Source organism: Rattus norvegicus, chromosome 7 (genome assembly GCF_036323735.1).
Source record: "Rattus norvegicus strain BN/NHsdMcwi chromosome 7, GRCr8, whole genome shotgun sequence".
In the NCBI taxonomy this organism is placed as follows: Eukaryota; Metazoa; Chordata; class Mammalia; order Rodentia; family Muridae; genus Rattus; species Rattus norvegicus.
The window spans coordinates 13,223,332-13,243,433 of NC_086025.1; the positions used below are offsets into that span (position 1 = coordinate 13,223,332).

Genomic DNA, 20,102 nt, shown 5'->3' on the forward strand with positions numbered 1-20,102 from the left:
GGGATAGTAAAAACTTTCCCTATCTTTACTTATAATGCTCTTTTTTTATATACTAACAAACCTACTACCTCACCCTTAAAATATGATACCCAGCTTGTTTACATTCACAATGTACCTCCTCCCAAACCTTACATGTTGAATACTTCTCTCCAAACCGTATCAGGAGTATGTCCCTTCATTTTTTACTTCATTTGATTGATTCCAGATTTTTTCTCTTGCTCCCCATGAAACTTCTCTTCCTGGTTCCCTGACTCATCATCCATGAGAAAGATGCTTCTAACACTCAACATCAACTCAAAGAATACGTTCCACTCTAACTTTGTAGCTTACTGGGTAAGACTTTCCCTGACTCTTTATAGTTCACTTTGCTCATCTTCAAACTTGAACTAATTACACTACCTCCTCTGTAAAGTAAAACAACTCAAATGTTTTTCCTTGCTTTGCTTAAGACCTCTCATGTTCTTCAGGAAAATGTAAATCAAACTCCCTATAAGGCCAGGAATATAGCCCAGTAGTAGAATCGCTGCCTAGCAAATGCTACCCCCTGGATCTGAGTACCAGCACAGTAAATTGTAATTAAAATGAAGGTGCCAACACAGTGTCTCAGTGGGTGAAGGTGCTAGCCATGGAAGGTAGGGAGAGTCCTGAGTTTGAATGCAGTGAAACGGAAGAGAGAACTAACTCTACGAAGTCGTTCTCTGACATCCACTTCACGATAGATCCACATACATACACACAATAACATAAAATTATACATTTTTAAATAAAATTAAATTAATGAAAACATGTCAGAGTAACTATAATCAAAAAGTCAGGAAATAATGAGGACTTGTCAGGGATGTAGAGAAATCAGATGGCATACTCAGAGGGCATGAATATAAAATGAGGTAGTTACTTTGGAAAACACTATGGCAGTTCCTCAAAAAAGATTAAGCAAAAATGTATTCTATTACCCATAAATTCTATTTCAATATGTGCGTGCATATACACACACGCATGCACATGAAATTATGAAGACATACATTCAGAAAAAAACTTGTGCATATACATTTATAGCAGCATAATTCATAATAACCCCAAAGATGAGGACAACACAAGTGTGCATCCGTTGTTGGGTGAATGTAGACCACCGATGAGTGGAGTAGCAGCAGGTATCTATGAAAAGCAATTATGCACTAATCCATACTACAGTATGAAAGGATCCTGAAGACATGATGCTGTGCAGAAAGGGCCAGCATAAAAGAATATATATGATTTTATCAATTTAAAACACCTCAAAGAAACAAATCCATAGATACAGTATATTAGTGGTCATGAGAGAATGAGCAAAAAAGAGCAACAGTTGAAGATTAAAAGTTTCTTCCAGTGGTTGGGGATTTAGCTCAGTGGTAGAGCACTTGCCTAGCAAGCGCAAAGCCCTGGGTTCGGTCCTCAGCTCTGAAAAAAAAAAAGAAAGAAAGAAAAAGAAAAAGTTTCTTCCAAGTTGGAGATGTGGTTCAATCAGAAAACCTCATAACCTCACAAGGTTGAAGACCTGAGTTTGATCCCCAGTATTCACTGTAAGTGGTGGTATGCACTTGTATTCCAACTCTGCTGAGGCAGAAACAGAATCATCCCTGGGGCTTGCAAGTAGGGCCAGCAAGACTACCCTACTTGGTGAATCCCATATTCAGTGAGAGACCCTGTCTCATAAATAAAAACTAGACAGTTATGCTAAGTAGTGGTGGCACATGCCTTTAATCCCAGCACTCAGGAGGCAGGGGCAGGCATATTACTGAGGTCAAAGATAGCCTGTCTAGAGAGTGAGTTGCAGAACAGCCAATACTACACAGAGAAACCTTGTCTTGAAAAACTAAAAAAATGAAGAAAAAAAAGGAGGAGACAGAAAGGGGGAGGGAGAGGGGGAGGAGGATGGGGGGAGTAAATGCAAGAATAGGAAAGGAGAAAAGAGAAAGGTAGACAGCGCTCTGGATGAACTACACTCCTCTGTGTTCATACATACATGCACGCCAGCATGTACACAAACACACAAAAGATCTCTCTTCAGCTCCCTGCTCTTTGAGACAGAGTCTCATTATATAGACCAGGTATGCCCTTACCATATAGTATAGTTGAGGCTGGTCTTGTTCTTGTTATCCTCCTCAGTCTACCACGTACTGAGATTATATTTGTACAACACTCAGATAGGATTTAGTGGAGGGGATTAATTGAGATTAAAATGTTCTAAAGTGGCAGATACTGATTGTATGAAAGCTAAAATGGCAAAGTATATGGTAGGTTAAGTTTGGGACTGTGACACATGTAACTATTAAGAAGGAAAGGGGTCAAGGGGAAGGAGGAGGATGAGAGTGGAGAGGAACAAAAGAAGAGGGCAAAAGAGAATGTATAGAAAAAGAGAAACAGAATGGGAGGACAAAGGGAGAAGAACAGAAGAGTTTTTCCCTACTACATTCCCACTGGTAAGCCATTCTCTTCAGGAGTTCTGCAGAAATAATTTGTTGAGGAAAGCTTTCTTCATAGTCACTTTCAGCTCCTTGTTCCTGAGGCTGAAGATGATAGGACTAAGGAAAGGGGTGAGGACTGTATAGGTGATACCCATCAGAGTATCTCCTTCCAGAGACTTGGGACCCTTAGGCTTGAGGTAGATGACAGAGGCAAAGCCATAATGTACAACCACTACTGTGAGGTGGGATGCACATGTGGAGAAAGCCTTGTGCCGACCCTCAGCTGATGGTATCTTCAAGATGGTAGCCACAATGAAGGCATAGGAGAGGAGGATGAGGAGAAAGCACCCCAGGAGGGCTGTGATGCACACCATCCCCACACCCCTTGCCACTTCCAGCACATTCTCTCCACATGCCAACTTCAGTAGAGGTGGAACATGACAGAAGAAATGGTGGATCTCATTGGGTCCACAGAACGTAAGGTTGAAAATGGCTGTTGTCACCACTGTCCCCATGACTGAGCCACCAACCCAGGACCAGGCAACCAGGCAGGCACAGCCACGGGGGCTCATGAGCACATTGTATCTCAGTGGGTGACAGATAGCCACATAGCGGTCATAGCCCATGACGGTGAGTAGAAAGGAGTGGGTGAAGCCAAACGTGAAGGAGAAGAACATCTGGCTGGCACAGGCCAGAAGGGCGATGGAGTGAAGTGCAGAGAGCAGGTCGGCCAACATGCGTGGGATGATGGCGAAGGTGTAGAAAATCTCAGAGATGGAGAGGGTGCTCAGGAAGAGGTACATGGGTGTGTGGAGACTGTGTTCACTCCAGATGGTGGCCATGATGAGCAGGTTGCCTAGCAGTGTGACGAGGTACATGAGCAGGAACAGCAGGAAGAACATCAGCTGAAGAGGAGGGAAGGTAGAGAAGCCGATGAGGATGAACTCTGACACAAAGGTGTGATTTAGCCCCAACGTGACAGCCATACCTGAAAGGGATGAAGGAATATCAGAAAATAATTCAGATCATGGTGTGCTAGTGTGTGTGTGTGTGTGTGTGTGTGTGTGTGTGTTGTTGTTGTTGTTGTTGTTTGTTGTTGTTCTTAGAAAGATATCTGAGAGGCTTCTTTAACTGTGTAAACATGATTAGTCTACCTAAGTGAAAAAAAATATTTTTACAGTTGTGTTTGCAAATAATTACTTCCAACACTGTCCAACATGCACCAAAAATATTTGGCTACTCAAGTGAATTATGTAAAAGGAGATGGTATATGCATAGGTTATGCAGATTCTCTCCAGATTTTGAATTATGTCTAGATAACTTAAAATATATAATACAACAGACACATCATATAAATAGCTGTTATACTGCATTATTAAAGAATAACAATAAGGGGCTAGGGATATAAGTCAGTTGTTAGATTGTTTGCCATGCAATAGATCTGAGTTCAGTTCTGTAACCCACATTTAAAAGGCTGGATGTGATAAGTTCCACTTAGAATCTCTGGACTGACACCGCCGGAACCTGAAAGAAACAGACCGGATAAACAGTTCTCTGCACCCAAATCCCGTGGGAGGGAGAGCTAAACTTTCAGAGAGGCAGACAAGCCTGGGAAACCAGAAGAGACTGCTCCCTGCACACACATCTCGGACGCCAGAGGAAAAAGCCAAAGACCATCTGGAACCCTGGTGCACTGAAGCTCCCGGAAGGGGCGGCACAGGTCCTCCTGGTTGCTGCCGCCGCAGAGAGCCCCTGGGCAGCACCCCACGAGCGAACCTGAGCCTCGGGACCACAGGTAAGACCAAATTTTCTGCTGCAAGAAAGCTGCCTGGTGAACTCAAGACACAGGCCCACAGGAACAGCTGAAGACCTGTAGAGAGGAAAAACTACACGCCGGAAAGCAGAACACACTGTCCCCATAACTGACTGAAAGAGAGGAAAACAGGTCTACAGCACTCCTGACACACAGGCTTATAGGTCAGTCTAGCCACTGTCAGAAATAGCAGAACAAAGTAACACTAGAGATAATCTGATGGCGAGAGGCAAGCGCAGGAACCCAAGCAACAGAAACCAAGACTGCATGCCATCATCGGAGCCCAATTCTCCCGCCAAAACAAACATGGAATATCCAAACACACCAGAAAAGCAAGATCTAGTTTCAAAATCATATTTGATCATGATGCTGGAGGACTTCAAGAAAGACATGAACACACTTAGGGAAACACAGGAAATCATTAATAAACAAGTAGAGGCCTACAGAGAGGAATGGCAAAAATCCCTGAAAGAATTCCAGGAAAACACAATCAAACAGATGAAGGAATTAAAAATGGAAATAGAAGCAATCAAGAAAGAACACATGGAAACAACCCTGGATATAGAAAACCAAAAGAAGAGACAAGGAGCTGTAGATACAAGCTTCACCAACAGAATACAAGAGATGGAAGAGAGAATCTCAGGAGCAGAAGATTCCATAGAAATCATTGACTCAACTGTCAAAGATAATGTAAAGCGGAAAAAGCTACTGGTCCAAAACATACAGGAAATCCAGGACTCAATGAGAAGATCAAACCTAAGGATAATAGGTATAGAAGAGAGTGAAGACTCCCAGCTCAAAGGACCAGTAAATATCTTCAACAAAATCATAGAAGAAAACTTCCCTAACCTAAAAAAAGAGATACCCATAGGCATACAAGAAGCCTACAGAACTCCAAATAGATTGGACCAGAAAAGAAACACCTCCCGTCACATAATTGTCAAAACACCAAACGCACAAAATAAAGAAAGAATATTAAAAGCAGTAAGGGAAAAAGGTCAAGTAACATATAAAGGGAGACCTATCAGAATCACACCAGACTTCTCGCCAGAAACTATGAAGGCCAGAAGATCCTGGACTGATGTCATACAGACCCTAAGAGAACACAAATGCCAGCCCAGGTTACTGTATCCAGCAAAACTCTCAATTAACATTGATGGAGAAACCAAGATATTCCATGACAAAACCAAATTTACACAATATCTTTCTACAAATCCAGCACTACAAAGGATAATAAATGGTAAAGCCCAACATAAGGAGGCAAGCTATACCCTAGAAGAAGCAAGAAACTAATCGTCTTGGCAACAAAACAAAGAGAATGAAAGCACACAAACATAACCTCACATCCAAATATGAATATAAAGGGAAACAATAATCACTATTCCTTAATATCTCTCAATATCAATGGCCTCAACTCCCCAATAAAAAGACATAGATTAACAAACTGGATACGCAACGAGGACCCTGCATTCTGCTGCCTACAGGAAACACACCTCAGAGACAAAGACAGACACTACCTCAGAGTGAAAGGCTGGAAAACAACTTTCCAAGCAAATGGTCAGAAGAAGCAAGCTGGAGTAGCCATTCTAATATCAAATAAAATCAATTTCCAACTAAAAGTCATCAAAAAAGATAAGGAAGGACACTTCATATTCATCAAAGGAAAAATCCACCAAGATGAACTCTCAATCCTAAATATCTATGCCCCAAATACAAGGGCACCTACATACGTAAAAGAAACCTTACTAAAGCTCAAAACACACATTGCACCTCACACAATAATAGTGGGAGATTTCAACACCCCACTCTCATCAATGGACAGATCATGGAAACAGAAATTAAACAGTGATGTCGACAGACTAAGAGAAGTCATGAGCCAAATGGACTTAACGGATATTTATAGAACATTCTATCCTAAAGCAAAAGGATATACCTTCTTCTCAGCTCCTCATGGTACTTTATCCAAAATTGACCATATAATTGGTCAAAAAACGGGCCTCAACAGGTACAGAAAGATAGAAATAATCCCATGCGTGCTATCGGACCACCACGGCCTAAAACTGGTCTTCAATAACAATAAGGGAAGAATGCCCACATATACGTGGAAATTGAACAATGCTCTACTCAATGATAACCTGGTCAAGGAAGAAATAAAGAAAGAAATTAAAAACTTTTTAGAATTTAATGAAAATGAAGATACAACATACTCAAACTTATGGGACACAATGAAAGCTGTGCTAAGAGGAAAACTCATAGCGCTGAGTGCCTGCAGAAAGAAACAGGAAAGAGCATATATCAGCAGCTTGACAGCACTCCTAAAAGCTCTAGAACAAAAAGAAGCAAATACACCCAGGAGGAGTAGAAGGCAGGAAATAATCAAACTCAGAGCTGAAATCAACCAAGTAGAAACAAAAAGGACCATAGAAAGAATCAACAGGACCAAAAGTTGGTTCTTTGAGAAAATCAACAAGATAGATAAACCCTTAGCCAGACTAACGAGAGGACACAGAGAGTGCGTCCAAATTAACAAAATCAGAAATGAAAAGGGAGACATAACTACAGATTCAGAGGAAATTCAAAAAATCATCAGATCTTACTATAAAAACCTATATTCAACAAAATTTGAAAATCTTCAGGAAATGGACTATTTCCTAGACAGATACCAGGTATCAAAGTTAAATCAGGAACAGATAAACCAGTTAAACAACCCCATAACTCCTAAGGAAATAGAAGCAGTCATTAAAGGTCTCCCAACCAAAAAGAGCCCAGGTCCAGATGGGTTTAGTGCAGAATTCTATCAAACCTTCATAGAAGACCTCATACCAATATTATCCAAACTATTCCACAAAATTGAAACAGATGGAGCCCTACCGAATTCCTTCTACGAAGCCACAATTACTCTTATACCTAAACCACACAAAGACACAACAAAGAAAGAGAACTTCAGACCAATTTCCCTTATGAATATCGACGCAAAAATACTCAATAAAATTCTGGCAAACCGAATTCAAGAGCACATCAAAACAATCATCCACCATGATCAAGTAGGCTTCATCCCAGGCATGCAGGGATGGTGTAATATACGGAAAACTATCAACATGATCCATTATATAAACAAACTGAAAGAACAGAACCACATGATCATTTCATTAGATGCTGAGAAAGCATTTGACAAAATTCAACACCCCTTCATGATAAAAGTCCTGGAAAGAATAGGAATTGAAGGCCCATACCTAAACATAGTAAAAGCCATATACAGCAAACCAGTTGCTAACATTAAACTAAATGGAGAGAAACTTGAAGCAATCCCACTAAAATCAGGGACTAGAAAAGGCTGCCCACTCTCTCCCTACTTATTCAATATAGTTCTTGAAGTTCTAGCCAGAGCAATCAGACAACAAAAGGAGATCAAAGGGATACAGATCGGAAAAGAAGAGGTCAAAATATCACTATTTGCAGATGATATGATAGTATATTTAAGTGATCCCAAAAGTTCCACCAGAGAACTACTAAAGCTGATAAACAACTTCAGCAAAGTGGCTGGGTATAAAATTAACTCAAATAAATCAGTTGCCTTCCTCTATACAAAAGAGAAACAAGCCGAGAAAGAAATTAGGGAAACGACACCCTTCATAATAGACCCAAATAATATAAAGTACCTCGGTGTGACTTTAACCAAGCAAGTAAAAGATCTGTACAATAAGAACTTCAAGACACTGAAGAAAGAAATTGAAGAAGACCTCAGAAGATGGAAAGATCTCCCATGCTCATGGATTGGCAGGATTAATATAGTAAAAATGGCCATTTTACCAAAAGCAATCTACAGATTCAATGCAATCCCCATCAAAATACCAATCCAATTCTTCAAAGAGTTAGACAGAACAATTTGCAAATTCATCTGGAATAACAAAAAACCCAGGATAGCTAAAGCTATCCTCAACAATAAAAGGACTTCAGGGGGAATCACTATCCCTGAACTCAAGCAGTATTACAGAGCAATAGTGATAAAAACTGCATGGTATTGGTACAGAGACAGACAGATAGACCAATGGAATAGAATTGAAGACCCAAAAATGAACCCACACACCTATGGTCACTTGATTTTTGACAAAGGAGCCAAAACCATCCAATGGAAAAAAGATAGCATTTTCAGCAAATGGTGCTGGTTCAACTGGAGGGCAACATGTAGAAGAATGCAGATCGATCCATGCTTATCACCCTGTACAAAGCTTAAGTCGAAGTGGATCAAGGACCTCCACATCAAACCAGACACACTCAAACTAATAGAAGAAAAACTAGGGAAGCATCTGGAACACATGGGCACTGGAAAAAATTTCCTGAACAAAACACCAATGGCTTATGCTCTAAGATCAAGAATTGACAAATGGGATCTCATAAAACTGCAAAGCTTCTGTAAGGCAAAGGACACTGTGGTTAGGACAAAACGGCAACCAACAGATTGGGAAAAGATCTTTACCAACCCTACAACAGATAGAGGCCTTACATCCAAAATATACAAAGAACTCAAGAAGTTAGACCGCAGGGAAACAAATAACCCTATTAAAAAATGGGGTTCAGAGCTAAACAAAGAATTCACAGCTGAGGAATGCCGAATGGCTGAGAAACACCTAAAGAAATGTTCAACATCTTTAGTCATAAGGGAAATGCAAATCAAAACAACCCTGAGATTTCACCTCACACCAGTGCGATTGGCTAAGATCAAAAACTCAGGTGACAGCAGATGCTGGCGAGGTTGTGGAGAAAGAGAAACACTCCTCCATTGTTGGTGGGATTGCAGACTGGTAAAACCATTCTGGAAATCAGTCTGGAGGTTCCTCAGAAAATTGGACATTGAACTGCCTGAGGATCCAGCTATACCTCTCTTGGGCATATACCCAAAAGATGCCTCAACATATAAAAGAGACACGTGCTCCACTATGTTCATCGCAGCCTTATTTATAATAGCCAGAACCTGGAAAGAACCCAGATGCCCTTCAACAGAGGAATGGATACAGAAAATGTGGTACATCTACACAATGGAATACTACTCAGCTATCAAAAACAACGAGTTTATGAAATTCGTAGGCAAATGGTTGGAACTGGAAAATATCATCCTGAGTGAACTAACCCAATCACAGAAAGACATACATGGTATGCACTCATTGATAAGTGGCTATTAGCCCAAATGCTTGAATTACCCTAGATCCCTAGAACAAACGAAACTCAAGACGGATGATCAAAATGTGAATGCTTCACTCCTTCTTTAAATGAGGAAAAAGAATACCCTTGGCAGGGAAGGGAGAGGCAAAGATTAAAACAGAGACTGAAGGAACACCCATTCAGAGCCTGTCCCACATTTGGCCCATACATATACAGCCACCCAATTGGACTAGATGGATGAAGCAAAGAAGTGCAGACCGACAGGAGCCGGATGTAGATCGCTCCTGAGAGACACAGCCAGAATACAGCAAATACAGAGGCGAATGCCAGCAGCAAACCACTGAACTGAGAATAGGTCCCCTATTGAAGGAATCAGAGAAAGAACTGGAAGAGCTTGAAGGGGCTCGAGACCCCAAAAGTACAACAATGCCAAGCAACCAGAGCTTCCAGGGACTAAGCCACTACCTAAAGACTATACATGGACTGACCCTGGACTCTGACCCCATAGGTAGCAATGAATATCCTAGTAAGAGCACCAGTGGAAGGGGAAGCCCTGGGTCCTGCTAAGACTGAACCCCCAGTGAACTAGTCTATGGGGGGAGGGCGGCAATGGTGGGAGGGTTGGGAGGGGAACACCCATAAGGAAGGGGAGGGGGGAGGGGGATGTTTGCCCGGAAACCGGGAAAGGGAATAACACTCGAAATGTATATAAGAAATACTCAAGTTAATAAAAAAAAAAAAAGAATCTCTGGACTAAGCACTGGGCAGGTGGAGGAAAGGAAGATTCCTGGGTATCACTAATCTCCCAGTATAACCTTGTTAGTAAGCTTGAAGTCCAAGCAGAGACCCTGACTCAGAAAAGAAAGTGGATGGTATCTGAAGAATGATGTCTAAGGTTGGTCTCTGGCTACTACATACAAGTACAGGAGTAGAAATACATAGTTTCACACATGCACATGCACATGCACACATACATGCGCACACATATGTATATATGTATGCAAATGCCTATAGAGGTGAAAAGAGTGTGTTTGATCCCTGGAACTAGAGTCACAAACACTTGTGGAACACTCAACATGCATGCTAGTTGATGCACATGTGGAGAAAGAGAGTGTCTCACAGCAATAATTTGAAAGTGACAGAGGACACCTGAAGTCCTCCTCTGGCCTCAGCACCTTCACATGCATATACACATACACTAGAGCCACATACATCATACTCATAACACATGCACACACAAATAAGAGAAGAGAGGGGGGAAGAAATTGAAAAGAAACTATTAAGAACTAAATCAAAGTGAAATACAAGAACATTGAAAGGATCTTAACAGAAAAAGCAATGAAATTTAAGACCCGCATTTTGTTTAAAAGTATTTTTGTATGATAATAGCTGTGTACTAATATTAAGATTATGTGGCATGCTCTGAAGAGCAGATAGGTGAGGTTCAGAGGCTCCAAGTTGGAAGCCCAACACACATACTGGGCTGCTCACAAGGAGCTCCAGGACACCTGACTCCTCTGGCTTCTGCAGGTACCTGCAGTCATGTACACCCATCCACCCATACTATAATTAAAAATAAAATAAAAATTTAAAATATAATAAAATAATTTCTGCTTGTGTTTTTTGGGGGATGACAACAACAAAGTTATCTGAAAAGTAATAGAGTAAAAACAAAATCTGTTTCTATTCAAAATAGCAACAAAATTGATCAAATATAGGAATTAGTTTAATCTGGTTCATAAAAGTCCTCTGTGGAGACCAATTATACCTCCCAGGACCAGAAAACAGGTAATTTATATAAGTTGATGATATTGATAGACTATAATAGAAAAACGTTAATTCATCCTGAGGTGAACTAAAAAATGTACTCTCAAAATTGCAGCTTGATTTTTTGGCAATGTGAAAAATTAACAAAACGAACTTCCATAACAGAGAAGAGATCCATGAATAATTAAGTAAACTTTGAAAATTATGAAGAGCAGGAAGGAAAGTCCCCTCTAGGACACTGAGTCAGATGAGTAAACCTTTCAAACAATGCAATATTGATTAGAGCAATGGCAAACAGACTGGCACTTCAAGGGGGGGTGGATATCAGCTACTGAGGAGTACAAAGATGTCTTTCTTACAGCACAAGTTCATAGCCAAAGAGGGAATTGTTTAGAGGATGCTGTGGGGGAAAGTTCCTTTCTACAGAGATGATAGCAAAGCTGGCCTCCCTGTGAGATCATAATCAGAGAGAATAGGGAACATCAAAAGAAATGTCAAGATGGCTTGTTGGCTAAAGGCATTTGCTGGCAAGCATTAAGATCTGAGTTCAATCCTCAGGACCCCTAGGACCCTCCCTCAGGAGGGAACCAACTCTCACGAGTTGTCCTCTGACCTCCAAATGCATGTTCTTGCATATTTGAAGAACACACAGACACAGGCACAGACACAGAGAGGACATAAACAAATAACATAATAAAACTTCAAATATTAGTATTAAAGACAAAGGCATGGTTACTCAAAGAGATAGTGGGTGGTCTTTATGGCTGAGAAAGGACTTTTTGAAAAACTAAACACTGGAAAACAAAAGCCCAATCTGAGAATGGTACCACTAAGCCTTCCAACCTGTGTTTGATCCTGGTAGGAGAGACAAATTGCAAGTTGTTCTCTGACCTCCACACACTCCTGTACACATGCATGGGCACATGCATATGCATACTTGCACGTACACACATACAAATGCACATACAGAGGCACATATGCACGTGTGTGCACACGTGCATGCTCTCTCTCATGTGCGCGCACACACACACACACACACACACACATACAAACATAGAGTTTAAAATGTCATATGGTGGAATTCACTGAACTCAAAAGCCTGCATTTTAAATTTCATGAGAATTTTTATGTAGATGTTTTCATGCATGCATGTATGTCTGTCTGTCATCGACTAATAAAGCTACTGTTTTGATAACAGATTTTCATATGTTCACTATGCAACAAGATTCACTCCAAAATTTCATACTTGACTCTACCAGGCAAAGAGGATTTTTGCAAGACCTGACTTCTGAGCCAAGATTAGAACACTGGAAAATGGACATTTTATCTTTACTCAGGGAAGGGTCATACACAAATGAAAGAAGCACTTAGAAGATATTGGAAACCTTTCCAGTTGAGCTCATACCTAGCACTAGAGATAACTCTTTGTTTTCAATTTTTATTTATTTATTTACACCCCAAAAGTCCCCTCTCCCAGTCTGCCCTCCTCCCCAGAGACTTCCCATCTCCCTCTTTTCTCCATCCTCCCCACCCATTAGCTGCCATTTCTGGACCTCACTCCCTGTGTGTCTGTTACTGTCCCATCTCTTGAATCACTGTATCTCCTCATTTTCCTTACCTTTCCCCCCGTCTTTCCCTACAGTAGAGATAATTCTCACAGTTGACTACTGGTTGTGGAATCATACAGATCTATGGCTCCAGTCACAGATTTTACTTGAGCATTCTGTTGACCAAATACATGACCTCATTGGATCCCTGAGGGGGTGGCCATGGCAGGTGCTCGGCATAAAGCCTGCCAGCTGTCATTGTTAGAATCACCATTATTTATTCCTATTGCTGATTGAAGTGTGTAAGCTGTCAGTCATATGACAGGTGATTCATAAGGGTACATGACATCCAAGGATCTCACCCCCACTCCAGGCTAATTATTCCTCTGCTCCTGCATACTTTCCAACACTCAACACTCACAGGTTCCTAAATGTGCAAATTTTACTAAAAATTACAGAAAGCCTGTGCCCTTTCTTTCTGGAATATGCTCCACAAACGAAAAATCTACATTTTTTCAGATCAACTTCTTCACAAGATTCTCCAAGAGGGCTGGCATTTCGAGTCACCTACAGGAAACTGGATTTATGAAAAAGGAAAGGCTATTTTCACAGACACAAAACCCAGGCAGAGCACTACCTCCCCACCCTAATCCTGCTTTCTAATGCCCTCCCTTACAAAGGGGAACATCACAAAAACCTATGTACCTCTGACTGCCTATAGGTCTGTCATAGACCTAAAGCTGTCACACAAAGTACAAAAGGGGAAAATGTCAGGCAGAGGACCATATCCTGCTTCTGAAGCGCACACTGTGGGTTGAACCCCATAAACAGCCAGAAGTGGAGACAATGCTTCACTCTGTTCACACCTACTGAGGATTTAGTGGATACCTGGTGCTTATCTGAGAGGTCAGAAAATGAAGGACAAACAGCATCCACACATCTGATGGAGTTGTTTCGGCTGAACCATGTCTTCTTGGGGGTACAGGTCCACATGTAACCTCACACTGTGACCTTACTTGGAAATAGGATCTTTGCATATTTTAACCAAGATGGGGATCTTGAGATAAGTCCATCCTAGATTATGATGTGATTTATATACAGAGACCGGCATCCTTATAAGAAAAGTAGGGGCTAGTAAGATGACCCAAGTTTGACCTCTAGGACTCACATAGTAGGTGAAAGGTGAGACGTGAGTCTGATTTCTGTGCCTTGTGACACATGCATGCCTACACTCATACATTCACAATAAATAAACGAATGGCTTCTAAAAATAAAAAAAGAAGTCGAATAAAGAGAGGTTGTAAAGATAAAGACAAGGATTGGAATGATGCTGTCACTGGAAGCTAGAAATCACAAGGAGTCTCCCTTAGTGTCTTCAGAGGATGCGTGGTCCTGTTGATCCTTTGATATTGAGTTGCTAGTTTTCAAGCCTATGAGAGTTAATTTATGTTGTTTTAAGCTACCATTTTTATAACAACTTGCTGTGGCAGTGATGACATTCTAACAGAGGAGCAACACACTCACACACACACACACACTCACACACACACACTCACACACACACACTCACACACACATTCACACACACACTCACACTCACACACACTCACACCCATACACACCCTCTCTCTCACACACACACACACACTCACACACACTCACACACACACTCACACACACTCCCCCCCACACACACACACTCACACCCATACACACCCTCTCTCTCACACACACACACACACTCACACACACACTGACACACACACACTGACACACACACACACACACACACACACACACACACACACACACACATCAACAACTGGCACAAACTCACAGGACAGTTAGTTTTTATTTCCGTATCTCAGAAATGTCCTCCCTTCCATCCAGCATGAAAATATGCTTCACCCAAATATGGACCCTGGAAGTCATGACTGGAACAGGGAATGAAGGAGAAATAAAGAGATTGAATCGGTCACTGAGAATCAGGATAAGCCCTCACAGCTAGAAACAGATTCCTGTTAGTAGATAACCCACACTACCTTGTCCTACCTTCCTCTTCAGGCCCAGAGTTCAAGGTCTCTCTGCCCTTTATTTAGCTTGGTCTTCCACTGTTTAGTCTCCATGGCACTTGACCTATTCCTCCTGGAAGAAAGGACTCCACTCACCTTAGTGGGGAAATGTGGAGATGGTCTATAGTGCAGTCCGTAGAGCCCTGTGCATAGAACACTGGAGCTGTAATGAGAAGGACAGGAGTTTTATCTCTGTGGGTGCCTTCCCACGGGGAAGGTTCCCAGACGCCTCTGCTCTGCACTGAACCTGCCTAGGGATGAAGAGTTCATGGTCCTGTAAGTCCAGGATGGCTAGGGACCTAGAGATGCACCACCCTCATTCTTGTCAATAGATTATCTGTCTGTCTATTGATCAGCTATCTATATCACATATTAATATCTATTATTGGTTTTCATTTCTTTTCCCTTTCTGTATACCTGCCTCCTTCTCTCTTTCTCTTTCCTTTATCCCCACTTTCTCCTTTTATCTCTCCTCCTTTTGTTTGGGATACCTCTTCCTCTTGTGCTCCTTCTAATCATTCTTTGCTCTTCTTTTAGATCTCACCTTAGATTTTCACGTTTGCAGAAAACCTCATCAAGAACCCAGGGAGATGACTCTGTGGATAAGAGCATGACTGTGTAATCATGAGGACATGAGTTCAAATACCCTGCACCCACATAAAATATAGACATAGCTGTGCATGTTTGTAGCCCCAGAATCATAGGGAGCAGAGACGTGAAGACTGAGGGGGCATAATGGCCACAGGCATAACACCAGTCTCAGTTATTCTTCTGAGCCAGGGCATTTAACTGAACCTGGTTTATTAAATAATTAGATAGTATGCTGAAAGTTCTCCTCTAGTTCACCTACACAAACACATCTACAGCGTGCGTGCACATACACATGTGCACACACACACACAATCACATTCATACACTCAGGTACTCATGTGCACACACAGAGAAAGAAAGAAAATGAACTCTCCTATCAGCATTTCCTTATCCCATTCCATCAATAATGGGTATCCAGGTTGGACTAGGCTTCTCGCCACCTAAACATTTCTAGAAAATTGAGTACGATGTCTAGATATATATTTTGGTGACAACATCATTCCTATCTCTGCCTTTATGGAGTTTCTTTTAGATTCATTTGTATTAATTATCTCTCTCTCTCTCTCTCTCTCTCTCTCTCTCTCTCTCTCTCTGTGTGTGTGTGTGTGTATGTGTGTGTGTGTGTGTGTGTGTGTGTGTGTGTGTGTGTGTGTGTGTTTGTTAGTGTTTGCTAGTGGGTCTGTGTGAGTATATATCAAATGTGTGAAGTTAGCAGATGCCATCAGATATTCTGAAGCTGTAGTAATAAGTAGTTTGAGACCAGTGTGAGTGCTGCAATCCATCCTGGGTCCTCTACAAAACCAGCAAATTTTCTTAACCATTGAACCATCTCTCTAGCCTCTTAGCAAGTTCTTGACAATGTACAAGTTTCATGTGTGGTTGGGGAAGAAACTGCCCATTGGATGTTTTGTGATTTCTCTTTTATATAATTTTTTCATGAATTTTGTTTGCTACATTGTAATTGTCCATTTTTTATGGCTCACAGTGTGATATCTTATCATTTTTAGATTTTTTTCTTACATTTTTTGTGTATGTGTATGAGCATGTGTGCTATAGAACCTTTGTTTTTACCACATGTGTTACTAGGGACAAAACTCAGGATATTGGGTTTGGTGGCAAGCACTTTTATCTACTGAGCCACCTTACCAGCCTTAATGTGGTATTTTAATGCATACAGTCTTTGGGAAGAAATCAAGGTATTTCTTTTTATTCTTACTTTTCTAAGAAAATGTCTCATTATGTAATCTGTTAGGAATTGGTTCTAATTCTTTGCCTTAATTCAGCTCCCCAAATCAGGAATCTGCATGTCCAAACAATGAGGATCCCCACCCCTAGTTGGCTTTGGTAGTTAATAAAGAATTATAGCCAATGGCTGGGCAGTTAGAAATAGGGGGGGGGGCGTCTAGGTTAGGGTTGGAGGGGGAGCAAGGAGAGGGCGAATTGCCATTTAGAGCTGCAGAAGAAAAACCATCCAAAATGTAGGTGGATAGGAAAAGTGGCCCAAGGGGATGAAGTGCCCAGAAGGTATCAGGGTAGCCAAGAGAAAACATAGAACTAGAAAGCATTAAGCCAGGAGTAATGGAGGGAAATGTATACTAGCCATGGGAAGTTTTAAAGGTGCTCAGGCAATGAGCTATCAAGGCATATCAAAATCAGTGTGTGTGTGTGTGTGTGTGTGTGTGTGTGTGTGTGTGTGTATGTTTTATTTGAGAATCCAGAGAAAAGAGTTCCTGGGCAGGTACAGACCTGCTGGGAGCCAAAGTGGTTGTCTAATTCACTGCTACAGCAATCCAGACAATGGGTTTAAATGCACAGTCTTCTGTCTCAGCCTCCTGAATGTGGATTTGACTGATAAATCTGAAAAAAATTATAATGGTCCGATCTTGTCCAACATATAAACTCTCTAATACTCATATCTTGTGAATATTACCTGCAAAATATCAATGGCATGACACAGCCACTACAGAAACACTAGGCTTGCCCAAGTTTGGATTGGTGAGCAGTCCATTATGAATTGGGGAGGAGCTCATAGGACCCTATTCCTTCCTGATGAATTATCAGGTACAGAATGATTCTTGGAGGGGAGGAATCACCTTTTATTTTCGGTTGTGTACTCACTAGTAACCCACCAAGCTCCAGTTAATATTTCCAAACCTGTGGTAACACAGATGACCTTGATTAAAACTAATGAGTCATAAAGACATAAATGTGGGGAAAGGATTTTTAGAGAGGAGGTGGAATTTATATAGGTTTGAGTTGTGAGTAATTGAACCACATTTTACATTGTTATGAAAAGGTTAAAGAAAAATTAAACAATAAAATTAATTAACTAATTAATTAATTAATTAAGAAAACTAACCTGGTAATTAAGAGAAGCAGGTAAAGGGGCCTGCTGAACAAGCCTTATGATTTTAATCAGTTCCCTGAATCCCATGCCAAGGTGGAAGGAAAAGCTGGCTCCAAACAGTTAGTATCTGACCTCCACAAGGATGCTATGACACATAGACCCCTCCACACATCATGCACATACACAATTTTTAACTAAAATCAGACTATTTACCCATTTTTTAAAGTGAAGACACAAGTAAAGGTCACTGAATATAAACCACGACGGTATCTTTCACTGCATATTTAATCCGCTGTCTTCACAGCCTTGCATTTCCTAACCTCCTGAACTGTGAAAATGAAATGCTGTTTATAAGCCACCTACTTTATTATATTTCTATCACAAGAGCATGAAGAACTGACATGGTAGCTTTAAACACTGTTTTTTCTATGTTAGTGGTGAGGTAGCCATAGTTTATATTTGCATTCGTTCATTTAATCTGAATCATGTACATGACCAAATATATGTATGTCATAGTTCCTTGTCCTCCTAAATTTATACACCACTGCCTTAAGAATCAGATACAAGTTCCCCCACAAGAACTGCTTTTCTTCAGATATTGTCAATTGGTTTATCTGAAGCACAATATAAAATATAAACCTTTACTTGTAATCGAAGAATTAAGAACTCAGGGCCTATGAGCAGGGGCAACTGACACAGATAGGGGGGTACATATATTGTACTTCAAGAATATCTGCTAAAAATTAAGGAACTAAGTAGAAGTGTACAATATACCTAAAAATGGAAATTTTAAGTGCTCATAAAATATAACAAATACCATGCATGCATGACATGATTACAATGAAGGTACTTGGAAGGATACAATCACACAAGATCACAAACAGAGGAACACAGCTTCCTGAGATTAAGGAAGAAATGTGGGAAAAAATCACTAGCATGGATCAAACACAGACTTACATGAGTTCATCGTTTAAAGATTTCTAGGAAAAAAAAAGATTTCTAGGAAAATCTCACCCTTCTATCTTATTTCAGAACAAGAGAATTGACGCTTAGAAACTTTTTTGGCAGATATTCCTGTAGAAGCTTTTATTTATAGCATTTTTCAGCTCCTTATTCCTGAGGCTGAAGATAATTGGACTAAGGAAGGGGGTGAAGACCGTATAGGTGGTGGACATGAGCGTATCAGTGTAGAGTGAGTGGAGTCCCCTGGACTTGAGGTAAATAAGGGAGGCAAAGCCATAGTGCACAATCACCACAGTGAGATGGGATGCACATGTGGAGAATGTCTTGTGCCGGCCCTCAGTAGAGGGGATTCTCAAGATGGCAGCCACAATAAATATATAAGAGAGGACAATGAAGACCAGGCATCCTATGAGGGGTGTGACACACACGAGGATCACTGCAATAGTAACAAAGGCTGTCCCTTCCCCACAGGCCAACTTTAAGAGGGAAAACACATGACAGAGAAAGTGATGGATCACATTAGAGTCACAGAAGGTAAGGTGGAAAATTACTATTGTCAATGTCATCCCAATGAGTGAGCCACCAGCCCAAGACCAGGCCACAAGACGAGCACAGCCTTGGATGCTCATGAGCACATGGTAATGCAGGGGGCGGCAGATGGCTACATAGCGGTCATAACCCATGACCACGAGCAGGAAGGAGTGAGTGTAGCCAAATGTGAAGGAGAAAAACAATTGGTTAGCACAAGCTATAAATGTGATGGATCGATGGGTGGACAGCAAGTCAGACAGCATGCGTGGCGTGATGACGACAGTGAAGAGAATTTCTGAGATGGAGAGGGCACACAGGAAGAGGTACATGGGTGTGTGGAGTCTGTGTTCTGTCCAGATAGCAGCCATGATGAACAGGTTCCCCAGGAGTGTGAACAAATACATCAGCAAGTACAGCAGGAAGAGAGCAGGGAGCATCTGGTGTGGGAAGGCTGAGAAGCCAAAGAGGATAAATTCTGAGATGGTGCTGTAGTTCTGACCAGGCATGGTTTCTGAGGCTGATGAGATCAGAAATACATCAATGAAAACACAGCTCCGGAACAGAGCAGCAGCAATCTTAAAGGCTTTGTGTTTGACAAACTCAGTGGACATTTCTCATTTTCCCTAAGATTGTGACCCCAGTGAGTTTACAAATGAGTCCTAGTAATTTTTGAAAAACCAGTCACTTAGTATTATTCTAAAGTATAGAAAAGATAATGCTTCCTAGATGATTTCATCATGTTAATTCAATCTCCTAAATCCATGTAAGAATGCTTATGGGCTGTCAGTTGTTGTGGTGCATTCCTTGAATCCCAACACTTGGGAGACAGAGGCAAGTGCACCTCTGAATTAGAGGACAGCTCATTCT

The 20,102-nt window shown here is 41.2% G+C and overlaps 2 protein-coding genes across 2 annotated transcripts; both read right to left on the minus strand.

Moving 5' to 3' along the window:
• Nucleotides 1–2,473: 2,473 nt before the first annotated feature.
• Olr1093 (olfactory receptor 1093) lies at nt 2,474–3,430 on the minus strand. The gene has a single exon (NM_001001388.1). It carries the CDS (start codon nt 3,428–3,430, stop codon nt 2,474–2,476), a length of 957 nt encoding a protein of 318 aa, NP_001001388.1.
• Nucleotides 3,431–18,790: 15,360 nt separating this feature from the next.
• On the minus strand, nt 18,791–19,741 carry Or10h28 (olfactory receptor family 10 subfamily H member 28). The gene has a single exon (XM_003750291.5). It carries the CDS (start codon nt 19,739–19,741, stop codon nt 18,791–18,793), a length of 951 nt encoding a protein of 316 aa, XP_003750339.3.
• Between the last annotated feature and the right edge of the window lie 361 nt (nt 19,742–20,102).

Bases quoted from the DNA above. Each gene is read 5' to 3' on its own strand.
- Olr1093 (NM_001001388.1), bottom strand. From the start codon at position 3,430: ATGGCTGTCACGTTGGGGCTAAATCACACCTTTGTGTCAGAGTTCATC.
- Or10h28 (XM_003750291.5), bottom strand. From the start codon at position 19,741: ATGCCTGGTCAGAACTACAGCACCATCTCAGAATTTATCCTCTTTGGC.